This window comes from Crotalus tigris, unplaced genomic scaffold (genome assembly GCF_016545835.1).
Source record: "Crotalus tigris isolate CLP2741 ecotype Arizona unplaced genomic scaffold, ASM1654583v1 scf7180000017739.2905288, whole genome shotgun sequence".
In the NCBI taxonomy this organism is placed as follows: domain Eukaryota; kingdom Metazoa; phylum Chordata; class Lepidosauria; order Squamata; family Viperidae; genus Crotalus; species Crotalus tigris.
Window position 1 is genome coordinate 2,280,868 of NW_024096605.1, and position 14,119 is coordinate 2,294,986.

A 14,119-nucleotide genomic window follows, 5' to 3' on the forward strand; every position below is an offset into this window, starting at 1 on the left:
ACGCTTGTTCCTGTGTCATCCTATCACAGGGGCCTTAAGCTGCCGGCCCGTGGGCCGGTTTCATCATACTGAAGCTGCGCTCACCCCATTGCCAGCAATACAAAAAGAGTCGCGATACGTCGCATCTCGTCACATGACGTGGTGAGTTTGACACCCGTGCCCTATCATATATTAAGGTCATATTCAAAAGCGGTCTTCAGGTACCTCCACAATCTCAGATAGGCTATCAGAGAGATGGCGTTCACTTCATGAATTCCTTTCACAGAAATACTTTTTTTTTCAGAATCTAGAATATAAATTTCTTCTCCAAACCTTGTTTTAAAGGATGTTCTAACTGTAGTAATTTCAATGTGTTTATTTTTTTGTAATTTTTTTGAGAAAAATACTTAAATTATAAATAGTTACTATTTATTTATAAATAGATAAATATTTGATTTAGGTCACACTTTACTACTCTGACAAGTATTTAAGGGAGAGCATAAAACCTAAAGAATAAAAAGCAGTACGTATCCTTCTTTATAGAATTTCTAAGTATTGTGGGGAGAGGGAGGAACTCATGCAATTCCCAAGAAAATACATTTTATATCTTGGGCATAATGCAGTAGAACAGCAGTTCTCAACCTTTTCTTCACAACAGACATCCCTTCCTTAAATATCTTTTGTGGCCATGTACTATGGCCATGGGCCCCCAAGACTTAATTCAAAATTTAAATTTTAACAATTCTTCAAGCCTTCGCAGACCCCCCAAGGTCCCCGGACCATATGTCAAGAACCACTGCAGTGGGAGTTTCTTCAAAAGAGTCCTTCCTTCATCTGCCAAAGAGGTTTGCAACAGGAAATGTAGTACACTGGTTAATCAAACCCTAATATTTAAAGATTAAGGCCAAGACTTTAAATTGTTGCCTCATAAGCAAATGCCAACCAGTGCAGGCTATTTTGAACAAAGCACATTATACTTTTTCTTATACAGTGCTGTGCGTTATATTTATATGCAATGGAAAAACAAGGCTATCGTATTATTTAGCCTAGTCTTGCAAATTTTAAATTCTCAAAATATTTCCAGAAAAGAATTATAGACAAAAATAACAGCACCCTATGTGCAAGACAGTATAATATTCTTCACCTGCATGCACATAATTTGAAGCCTAAGGGCCAAAATGATTGTAAGTAAAACGTACTTGTAAGATTGTAAGTATCAACATACGGGTTGCTTTTAATAATTTTATCACCCAGTTTATACTGTCATTTAAGGGCAGACTGTTACAATCAAAAGCCGTCTAAAATCTAAAGTTTAAAAACTTTCATCACAAGACATACCACATTGCTTCTTTTTAGGGAAGTTTAACTATAATTAATGTTAATTCCTATTTTAGTTCTTTTTATTAACATGTGCAAAAGAATTGTATGAACGGTGTGTTTACAAAATACACACACACACACACACACACACACACACACACACACACACGGACAAAAAATATCCTGGATTAATTTTTTACCTAAAATTTAATCTGTGAAAGGAAAAGTCAAATGGGAAAAAAAGCAGCAACAGCCACCCATGATTAAAGAAATAAAATCCTTGCAATAGCTACACTGAACCCCTAAAGCAATTTAGGTATTTGTTTCTTACAGACAATTAATCACATGCAGGCAAGCCAGATGAGCTATTGATTGCCCTTTTCCCAACTAGTGGCATTCAGACAGCAGACAGACAAATGCCGCAAGCAAGGGAAAGCATCTTCCTTCCTCAGCCTAGTGTAGCTTTTAATTGTTCTTTACTAAGGTCCATGACATTTTGCTGTTCATCTTTAACAGTGCTCTGGCTCCTTTTTCTGTGAGCTATACGAAGGCAGTTTATATTTTTCATTACCTTCACTCCGAGGTCCTTCATAAGCCTAGTTTCAAAATGTACTACATCATATGGTAGCCGGAACTGGGGAATTTCAGATGTGCTGGAGAGAACAAATAAAACAAAGCCAATGAAACACTTCTCAGCCATTTTCTCAAGAGAGAGAGCTTCTTGGAAATAATACATGCTAAAAACAAATAAAAAAACCAAGAAGAAACTTAAGTTAAAGTCACAAACACACAAATATGACCAAGCACGCTCCTAAATTATGGAGCTTCTTGCTGAGAAAATATCTATGCAAGTAGGCCTTTTTCTTGGTCGGAATTGTTAAGCAAGTCAATTTGATACCTAAACTAAACTATAGATTATCCTATCGACTTTCATAGATGGATAAATTCTATCACAGCATTCTTGACCCCAAAATGTGTCATGACTGCTGCTGAAAATACAGATTTCAGGGACAAATCTCACCGGCTCAAGGTTGACTCAGCCTTCCATCCTTCCGAGGTAGGTAAAATGAGGACCCAGATTGTTGGGGGCAATGTAAATATATATATACATTGCTTACTGGTGTACACCGCTTAGAGAGTGCTTGCACTTAAAGCGGTATATAAGTCTCATAAATAAATAAATAAATAAATATGTTCAAAATGTATTGTGTAAATTAAAATATATTTAAGTAAACAATAAATGCCAATTATTTATTTAATTTTGGATAAAACAAATTTGTTTTAAGTGGAATGGAATTAAATTGAATTAAATTAATTAAGATAAAGAATGGAATAGACTTGCATTCAGCTGCATTGAAGGCAACTTAATGCTATCCACAAGGGATAACCATATTAAGTCTTACGGCAAGTTGGGAATATTTGGGACAAGGAAGTCTATCTGAAATATGGAAAGCATATCACAAAATGGCTGCATTATATCTGTGGCCATTCAATAAATACCCATTGATTTATTGAACCATGAAATGGGCGGCATATAAATTTAATAATAAATAAACAAATTTTCCCGCCTTTATTATTTTTATAAATAATTTAAGGTAGTGAACATATCTAGTGCTGCTTCCTCCTCCTACTTTCCCCACAACAACTCTGTGTGGTGGGTTGGGCTGAGAGAGAATGATTGGCCCAAGGTAATCCAGCCCTCTTACATGCCAAAGGTGGGACTAGAATTCACTATCTCCTGGTTTCTAACCTGATGCCTTAACCACTAGACCAAATTGGCTTTTCTGATGTGGGATACCTTTCCAAAAAATCTGATGTACACTGTGTAAGCTTTAGGAAATAAAACATATGCTAGACACTGGGGTTTTTTCCCCTCAGCATGTCAATTTCCATTTAATTCTTTTTAGTCAAAGGCGTATTTGAAACAAAATAAGATTCAAATGAAACAGGATGGTAGCTGGGCAACGAAGGTATCTAGCATTATACTGTCTGCCTCTCACTAACGTTGTGAATGGGAGACAAACATGTTGAAAGCTTTTTAAAATGGTTAAAATGGAATAAAAGAATCAAAGAATGGCATATGTAAGTTTATATTTAAGAGTGCAAGAAGACCAAAATCCCTTTTAATCTTGTCTACCAAGTGGCATGAAAAGGATAAATCTGTCCATCAGCAAGATAAATCTCCAAAAGCTGGACAAAATAGGGCCCAAATTGCTGAGTGGGGAACAAGCCGACAGAAGAAAACATTAGTTAAAAAACTGGGTTGGACTTTTTTTAGAACTTACAGAGGGTTGCTATAAACCTATAAACCATTATCTGCATAATCTCAATAACTTGTTCAAAAACTCCACAATAAGTAAATGTAGTTGCAAGTATAAAGCAAAATAATGACACAGAATAATAACAAGCAACTAGAGCAGTGGTTCTCAACCTTTTTAATGCCACGACCTCCAACCGGTCGTAAGTCGAGGACTACTCAACCGGTCATAAGTCGAGGACTACTCAACTGGTGCAGCACCGTTTGCAGAATGGGACTTTTGGCGGGCTCAGCAGGGCAGAGACAGCCCGGACAATTCCTATTGGCTTTTGAAAGCCAATAGAATTAGACTCTATTCAAGAGAATCTATTCTATTGGCTTTCAAAAGCCAATAGAATATAAGGGAGTAGCACAGCTAAGGAAAAGGGGGAAAAATGGTGGACTGCGTTGTTTGGCGACCCCCGTGAAATGGTTGTTCTACCCCAAATGGGGTCCCGACCCACAGATGAGAACCACTGAACTAGAGTTTATTAAAATTGTCTACTACTCTACATAACAGAAACTGGACTGAGAGAGTATTTTGGGTTTTTTTCTTGTCCAAATATCTATTAACTGCCTAATCCAATTTTCTACTCTAAAAACAAATATTTTGTAGCCCACTGAAAAAAGCCACTTTAAGCAGATTAACATAGAAGTTGCAAAAACCTTGTTAAAAAGACTTATCTTTCTCTTCCTAATAATTTTCCAGGTTTTTGACTGTAATAAGATTTTACTTAATGCTTTGGATTTGTAAATTATCCTGAAACCTATAAGTATATGAACATATAAAAAAATAGCAAGCCAAAATTCTAACTTATAATAAATTTAAATGACCAAATGTATTATTTTCCATATATATCTGATTTGATGATAGCTTATGTTTACCAGAATACCAAATCATATCCATTTAGTGCTTTTCAAACTATAGTCTTCTAACTGCCATGGATGATCTACCAAACCTTCCCCATATTGATTGCTGATCATCAGATCATATCAGACACCATTCAGAGACTGAGTTCCTGCCTCCCTGAATTCATTGGCAGACAGATGGTTTTAAAAAAAAATTGGATTAATGGCTGAAAATTGAAATGCACGATAGTACCAGTAGACACATGAGTTTTAGTTCAGAAAATTGGTAACAAGTGCCAATTCCCAACTGTGTTAAACAAGACTTTACTGTCACACAACCATCCCAAAGAGAAAAGTAAGACTAGGAATTAACTTCATTAGATTTTGTTGGGCTGGAGATCTATTCATCCATCTGACTTGGTATTCACAAAATTTTACTGGAGAACATTCTGCAATTGGTGCTAAAGGTTATCATTATAATATACATGTTACACATAAAATAATTTAGGTGGTAAATAAATACTTGTTTTAAAAAACCTTTCAAAATTAAGATATAAGTACACATAAATCAGTGGTTCTCAACCTGTGGGTCACGACCCCATTTGGGGTCGAACGACCATGTCACGGGGGTCGCCAAACAACTCAGTCCACCATTTTTCCCCCTTTTCCTTAGCTGTGCTACTCCCTTATATTCTATTGGCTTTTGAAAACCAATAGAATAGACTCTCTTGAATAGAGTCTAATTCTATTGGCTTTCAAAAGCCAATAGGAATTGTCCAGGCTGTCTCTGCCCTGCTGAGCCCGCCAAAAGTCCCATTCTGCAAACGGTGCTGCAAGTTGTCTGCAGCGAAGGCGAGCTGTCTGGAAGCTTCCACCCCTCCCTACTGAGCAACTACTAAAAATGTAAGTAAAAGAGGGCCAGTGGTGGGAGGTGGGAGGCTGGCGGGCGCAGGGAGGGTTGCTGGCGTGCGTGGGGCCCAGCGGGTGCCTTACCTCCCTTGGGCTGGGCAGCTGGTGGCCCAACCGGTGGTCGGCCTGCTCCGTCTCTGCCACTTGTCAGCTACGCCTCGGCCGGCGCAGGGGGCGGCACCATGCATGCGTGGCGCTCCCGGGCAGGGAAAGTCCTCGTCTTACAACTGGTTGGGTAGTCCTCGACTTACAACCGGTTGGGTAGTCCTCGACTTACGACCGGTTGGGGGTCGCGGCATTAAAAATGTTGAGAACCACTGACTTAAATGAAACTTTGATGAACTTATTCTACTGAAAAATGAAAATTTCCACACTTAAAATTTAGATGTATGTATGTTAAATATAGTAATTCCTGTTTTTTCTAAACATTTACGTAGTGATTCGTTGTTTCAGAGACTATAAAGCACCATATAAATTTACACAGCAAAAACATCAGTCACAGTATTATTTTAAAAACTATTATTTTAAAAAAGTAAAAAAAAAAATGTTCTTTCAAGAACATACGATAACATTTACGTGATTTTTTTCAGAATGCTTTATTTCAAATGGTGATGATGAAACATTACCTTAAACCACCAACGTAGTTTTCTTTTTCAAAAATGGTGATGTCTGAATAGCCCATTCGAGCCAAAAATGTGGCACAACTTATACTTGCAGGTCCTGCTCCAAGAAGAGCAATCTTGGTACGGTAGGATTCAGGCAAATCTTGCAATGGCGGCAAGGAGGGATTTCGAATTTGAGGAATATTGATTGCTTTGAATATCTGAAAAGTGAAATATTTACATGGTTGACAAAAAGGGAAGAGCACCTGTATCTCTCTGGCATATGTACAATGGTATTTAAGTCACCAAGTAGGCAACTACATCTCAAGAGAGGACCAGTATATTCGTCATCTGGTATAGACTTGAAGATAACAATTAATTTTGAAAACTTCTAGTAGTATATTAGTTAATTGTCTGTGATATACTTAACTCCTCATCACTACTCATATAACTTTCTGATATTCAGAATAAGCTTGTGGAGGAGTGTTCGCTATTTATTTTTATTTATTGGATTTTTAAAAATTCTTTTATGACTTTATAAATAGCTCAATGTGGCAAACATACCTATTATTATTATTATTATTATTATTATTATTATTATTATTATTATTTACTCTCAAATGAACTTTAAATGGATCAGTTATGCTTCTGAGATGCTGTTAGATATCTAATAATGGAAACAACTGGAAGGATATGTAAAACCCCTTGGCTGCTTGCCTTTAATGTGCTCGGTCAAAGAACATCATGAACAATTTGTCTTCCAGTAATCTGGACACGGAGTAACACATGAAGCAAAACAGGAGGAGAAAAGTTAAGGAATCAGCTATGCTATTTCAACTAAAGCAAGTTTTCCTGAAAGTAAATTGCACCCATATTAAAAGACCATTTGCAGTTTCAGCCAACGATTGCATGCTTTTTCTCACTGCCCTTTAGTTTCTTCTTTTGTATTTTTATATTATATTTATTGTTTTAATGCTATTATACTGTTACTGTATTGTTGCAGCATTATTATATTGTTGTTGTATTTTGGCCTTTTTACGGTAAGAAGGAACTGTAAACCTCTCAGATGCCTGCTGGGCAGTACTTCCAATATGTTGTTTATCTGCATAATCATGCAGAAGCATTTGATACCACTGATCATGTTAAACTGCTGGAATTATTAGTAATTTGGGAATAAGAGGTACTGTTCTACAGAGGTTGCATTCCCATTTGCAAGACTGCCATCAAAAAGTGATAGTGGGTAACTTATTTTTTTTGGGGGGGGGGGTTGTTACATGTCTCTCCAATGCAGCACTGAATCCTCACAAGAATAGCAGGGCAAATCTCTCTATGTAAATAGCCAGCAAACCTTGCACTCATGATGTTACCTAGCCAGGTAATGAAACATCTGCAAGAAAACAATCAAGGTCAGAGAGCACCAAGAATGGAGCAGTTCAACCCAGATGAGGTACAGATATTCTCTTCTATTGGATAATTGAATTATTTATTGATTTATTACTTATATCCAGCCTTTCCTTTAAAACCCAAAGTGGCAAACATTGAGCTCCCTCCCCTATTTGTCCCTCTAACACAGTGATGGCGAACCTTTTAGATACAGAGTGCCCAAACTGCAACCCAAAACCCACTTATGCATCGTCGGGTGCCAGGTGGATGTGGCCCATTGGTTGGGTGTGGCCCATTGGGTGGGCGTGGCTGTGGCAGTAACGGCAGACTGCGTGGGACTAAAAAGTTCAATCAATCAATTCCAACTTTGCAAAATCTTTTTTTTTCCTGCGAGATGTTAAAATTGACTGATTGAACCTTTTTTTTTTTTTGCACACGGCAGCAGAGGCCTAAAGCGAAAAGATTTTATAAAAAAACAGCTGAAGGCCTAGGACTGAGGCGACGGTGCATATGCCGCCTCTGGCACCCGTGCCATAGGTTCGCCACCACTGCCCTAACAGTAACCCTGAGAATTAAGTGGAGTTGAGGGAAAGCAACTGGACCGAAGTCCCTGAGTGAGTTTCTCAACTAATAGATTGAGGGTATCAAATGCCATGACGAAATCTAGTAGCATTAATACTGGTTTTCCTTTGCTACCAGCAAAGTACTGATACTGGGTGAAGGGGAAAAAAAAGCAAACTGAAGTTTAAATAAATTGTTACTAAAAATATGGAGATAGGTAGCTTTGTTATTTCTAAACCCTATATATGTTTGACTGCTAATGTTATGCACAATAATCCTAGGCAGCTCAAAACAAAACAACAATAAATAAGCACACCATCCATACCAAGAGTATTATGTTAAAGAGAATCTGGAAAAATATATGCAAAAAGAGAAGAATTGATCAGCCCAGAGCCCTTTTAAGTACAGAAAAGAAGTAAAGAGATTTGAAGGATACATAGTACAGGAAGTTTCTGAAACCCTTATGGCTACCACTGCTTTAGTAGCTGGAGAAAACTAAAAAGTAAATGACAAATAGCTCAGAGCAAGATACCATGCATGACAAGCCTACAGCATTTTAGTTTTAGATAAAACAACAACTTACAAAGGCCTGAGACAGAGGAGAAGAACTTTTGATAGGAATGTTGGCAGAGATGAAGATTCATAGGGACTAAAACATAGCAAAAAAAAAGCTGTCTGTAAAACTTGACTTTAGGTAAAATTAAATTTCAGTAAAGCCACTATTCACCTTATTCCAGCAATGGGGGCAGGGAGTAGAGCAAAAGTAAGATCAATTTCAAAAGTGGGCCCAATTGTACACAAACACATTACTTGCTTGCACAGATAAAATGAGAGAAGAGAGCCAGCTTGGTCTTTCTAGCTAGTTTGCACTTGGCTAAAAAAACAGGAGACCATGAGTTCTAGTCCCACCTTAGCCATGAAATTCAGCTGGGTAAACTTGGGCCATCCACTCTCTCTCAGCCCAAATCGCCTCATAGGGTTGTTGTGGGGAAATTAGGAGAAGGAAGGCGTGTTGGTTATATGCTCTACCTTGAATTATTTGTAAAAAGAATAAAAGTAGGAAACAAAGAAATAAATAAAAATGGGGATGGAAAGCTCAGCATGTTTTGTTTCTCTAACTTGTTTTCTTTTATCTAAAATGAGGAATTGGATGACCAAGATTCATCCAAGGGAGGTCTTGCTTCCTCTCCACGTATCTCTCTCTCTCTGTCTCTCTCTCTCTGTCTCTCTCTCTCTCTCTCTCTCCCTCCCTCCCTCCCTGTCTCTCTTTCTCTTTTTTTTCTCTCTCTCCCGCCCTCTCTTTCTTTCTTGAGAATCTCACATGCAACACAGCAAGTACCTCAGTATTCTTTAACATCTCCTGTCACATCAATTTTGAATGAACTTCTCCAAAACTCCTAAGTCTACTCACATACTGTGTTCCACAAAGTTCCACAAAAGCTAAATGTAAGGTTGGTTGTAATCACTGGATTATTTGTATGCGTTTAAAAAGAAAAGGGGGCAGATTTAAATATTAAAAAGCAAATGCTAGAAATAAAGATGCTTATCAACCATAATGATTTACGTTTGCAGCACCCTGATGCCGAACATTTGCATTTATCTACCTGCAATGCCAGCATGATGTCTTGTTTTGTACTGTGTTCCTGGTACAGCTAGTCAATAAGTCTCCCACCCCATGCACTTAATCTGCTGGCACAGTATGTTTTCAATTGGGCTGTAAATCTTACAATGCACAAAAAGCAAGGACCACAAACCATTTAAACTGCCACACTGAAGACAAAGGGATTAACCCAGCTTAATTGGTTTATAACAACACCGTTAAGTACTTGGGCAGGTTTCCTACTGAATGCTTAGGAAAGGCTGCAGGTAGATTTGAGACTGTAGTTCAATGACTAGTTTGAGCTACCAAGAGTACTACAAAATCCGCTAATTGCTGACAGAGGAATTCTCTACCACAATTTGTGTTGGTGTATTAAGAAGCAAAGAGCTGTACCTTAACAGGGAGAAAGATAAAGTACTAAAAAAAACACACACCCTAGACTAGAACAAGACATGTGCATTACAGGTTAGCAATCTATACAGATCCCTTTTGCATTAACATGGGAGCCAAGAAACCACTGTACATTTTTTTAAAAAAATTGAAGGATAGAACATGTGGCCAGGCTCTTGGTATTGTATGTTCAAGCCATCCTGAATTCCTCCTTTCAACTGTATAGAGCAGCAAAAGATTGATAGCAGTGAATAAGCTGTCAGTCAAGGAAAATTATCTACCATTACTGATGATAACCTTGATAAGTTTTCAGGAAGCCTTTATGTTGCCTGGAAAGGAGTCTCCAAGCTATTGTTGGAGCCCCAATCTTCTCAAACTACTGAAACAATTCATACAATGGGAATTAGACCTAAACTCATGATAGGTAGATTATGTATTTTAAGAAGTTTTTTTTTCCCCTTCCATCCTATTATTAGAAGCACGAACAGCTAATCAGGCAGATTCACTGGGAAAAGATTCAAGATTAATGAGAGGAAATCATATTCACATGGCTCCCTTTTTTATTTACTTAGAAAGGTTTCTTTCCTACCTATATTCCACAGAGTTATATCTGATAAAATTTAACAATGGAGTTCATTAGTACAACATGATACATAGATGACCTCCAATTTTACTATTTTACTATTTTACTACTATTATTATGAATAATCATGAATAAAAAACAATGTACTGCCTCTAAAATACTTTGGATTCAAACTTGGAAACTTCACATTATTTTAGGCTGCAGTATTATCAGTATTTTGTCTTTTGCCATATTCCTATCTTCTGTCAGACATCTGTCAATAAATGTAATAGCGATAAAAAAAAGTTCAATATTTTAATTCTGAAAGATTTTGCTTGTTGGGTATTATAGAAATGTGATTTGAATATGACAGATTATTATCCTCTATAATTTCTATAATACATAAAATAGTCATTAAGAACCGAACACAAAATATCTAAATTTCACAAGTTATGAACACGAAAAAGGTATAACAAGTGCACACATTCTAATATCTATCTGTACACATATGTATTTCAATACATTTTAAATTATGTAGCAGTGCCACACTGCTAAATTGTATTAGAACTTGATACCAATAGATCATTTTAAATAAACTTAAAATTCTGTGATGAAAATCATTCTGAACTATTTATCCTATGCCTGTTTCAATATCAATCATTGTGCCAGACCACAGCATTTTAATAGGTTTATAAAGATTTTTCAAGAAGAATTGTACATATTTAAGAAAATCCATCAGGGCATAATTTTTTCCTATTAATCACATTAGGCCTAAAAGGAGACACAAATGAAGGCTTAACAGATATTACTTGCATTAACAGAAATGCAGCATCCAAATCATTGGAATATTGTATTCAGTTTTGAGCAAAGAGGACTGTTGGAGACACTGGCCAAGACAGTGGGAAGAATCAAATGGGAAATTAATTTGGAATCCCTACATGGGCACAAAAGGGTGAAGTCTAACACCCCTCAAATGCCATTGAAGCTTATCTAATCTTACCCAGGTGCAAACTATCAATCTAAGAAGACTCTTCATTTGTGGATTTGATTGTTCATGTCTGACAGGGACAAAGAGAAGTTGAAGCTTGTTTAGAGGAGAGCTAGCAAAATGATATAGAGGAAGGAAACCAAGCCCTATGAAAAGCAGTTGAAGTAACAATAGCAATAGCATTTAGACTTATATTATCACTCCACAGTGTTTTACAGGACTCTCTGAGCAGTTTACAGAGTCAGCATATTGCCCCCAACAATCTGGGTCCTCATTTTACCAACTTCGAAAGGATGGAAGGCTGAGTCAACCTTGAGCCCATCAGGATTGAAACTCTTGGCTGTGGGCAGAGTTAGCCTGCAATACTGCATTCTAACTACTGTGCCACCATGACTCCTAAAGTAATACTGGCACATCTCCCCATCTAGTCTATTTTTTTAGGAAATTTCTCAATTTCTCAAATGACTGCACAGTTATGTTGTTTCCAGGATTTGAATCAAGTAGCCAAGAAGTACAGTGAAAAGTTCTGAAGTCACTTCTGCCAGCTGTTTCAGTATCCTGGGTATTAAGTCTTCTGGTCTGAAAATTTGAATTAGATCTCTAGGGCTTCTCCCACATAATTAAAACTAGATGCCTCTAAGTTCAGTCAATCTTTACTTAAAATAATACTGGCACATTTTCCTCATCCAATCTATTTTTGGCTCATTAAGGAAATTTCTCAACTGATCAAATTACTGCAGAGTTATGTTGTTTCTGGGATTTGAATCGTGATGATGGAATATGCACTCTAGCCACAATAATGGAAAAGGGATGAAATGTATGTCATAATATCACAATGCTAATCCCACCCTTCCGTACTTCTGTTCCCAGATGTTAGTATATAAGAAGTAGGATTGCATCAAGGCATCATGCTGCACCTTTTGCTACTTAAGTCCCCTCCCCACTTGCCCTCCCACAGACACCTAAGAGATTTTTGTATGAGTAAATAGATAGAATCTAGGAACTTGGCAAATGTAGAAATAAAAGAGCAACCTATCCTAAAGCAGAAAAGGTCAGTACTGGCATATTGAAAAATGAAAGCAGCAAGCTATATGCATTCTGAATGTGTATCAGTATACTGCATGTATGTTCTACTTGACAGGAAGCAGACAACAGCGTAACGGCATTCAAGACAGGTTCTAGATTAGTAATCTTTGCTTGTATAGAATAATGCAAACATACTGGGATAAATTAGGTTTTTGTTGAATTTGTACCACACTGACCAATATATACTAAACTGACCAGTACTGTTCTTTTTATTTGCAGGGAATGCTGCATGTAGCTCAAGCTCTTCTGAGCTGGTAACTTTATCTATACTTTCTTTATCATACTATGAAAACAGTATGTGAAAGCCTTGACTAACCAAAACTATGACGGATGGCAGGGGCCAATATTTATGGGCTTATCTGGTGATAGCTGTGGTATATGAAAAACTGAGACATGGAATGTATTGTAATATACACACAGTTGCCCTGTGATAAGATGGGCAGCCAATAAATATTTATTTATTTGTTGTTTGTTTATTAATAATACAAATAGCAATAGCACTTAGACTTATATACAGCTTCATAGTGCTTTACAGCCCTCTCTAAGTCAGCCTATTGCCCCCAACAATCTGGGTCCTCATTTTACCAACCTCGGAAGGATGGAAGGATGAATCAACCTTGAGCCAGTGAGAATCAAACTACTGGCAGTCAGCAGAATTAGCCTGAAATACTGCATTCTAATCACTGTGCCAGCACGGTTCATTAAAGTAAAAATCATTAACTACAAAATGAAACTAAAGAGTGAAAAAACAAATGTGCATCTGTGAAACTAAGTAAGAGGAAGAACATTATGAGTGTGAATGAAAATGTTCTGATCCTATGGAATGGAATTGAGGAATGCATGCAAAGAAAGCTTAATTATGAAAGAATGGACCAAAACATACATCATAAGGTATTAGACAGTATCATCTACTTATAGATGCGTATAAAAGCAGAAACATAAACGCTGTGGACAACCAGATGTTATATTCTCACAAATGTGATAATGAAAGAACCAGATACGAGTTCTGAAAAAATCAGTGCAACATTCTACGAGTAAGTTAACTAGCAGAAAACAGTACCCTACTAGGAGACTTGAATAAATGGGTTGGAAGGAGATGAGAGAGTACAGAATATTTTTGGTTTATTATGAATGAGAGAATTATGAAGGATACAAGACCGATAAGGTATTCTAGTTGTGGGCAAAAGTGGATTTTGGAAAAATAGATATGGACAAAAAGGAAGGAAATGGGAAAAAAGAGACTGAAAGTAGAATATAGTTAGAATAAAATGTATTAGAATTTAGATTAATCTCCCAACAGATTGAGGGGAAAGAGACCTAAGGAAATATGATGCGGAAGTTGCCTGGAACAAGCTGAAAAGAACCATATCACAGAATATCAAAGGGGGAGGATGAGTTATGCCAAAAGGAAGTAGGAAAGATGATGCTTGGTGAATGATGAAATAAAAGAAGCTAAGGATGAGAAGAAATGAACATCAAAGTATGATTGCTACAAAAAAGGTATTTATTTATTTTAAAGGCTTGAACTTGTTCATCTTATAACTAAACTCTGGGTAACTCACAACAATTATATAAAATCAAATATCATAATAAA

General features: G+C 37.0%; 1 protein-coding gene across 4 annotated transcripts in view; it reads right to left on the reverse strand.

Moving 5' to 3' along the window:
- The window catches only part of DPYD (dihydropyrimidine dehydrogenase), a 567,113-nt gene that overhangs the window by 368,757 nt on the left and 184,237 nt on the right, over positions 1-14,119 (reverse strand). For all 4 annotated transcript variants that reach the window (XM_039339800.1, XM_039339803.1, XM_039339804.1 and 1 more), the window contains 2 exons: positions 5,980-6,176; positions 1,871-1,952 (listed from right to left, as the gene is read on the reverse strand). In XM_039339800.1, the coding sequence (XP_039195734.1) occupies positions 1,871-1,952; positions 5,980-6,176 (279 nt within the window). The remainder of the gene's footprint in view (positions 1-1,870; positions 1,953-5,979; positions 6,177-14,119) is intronic.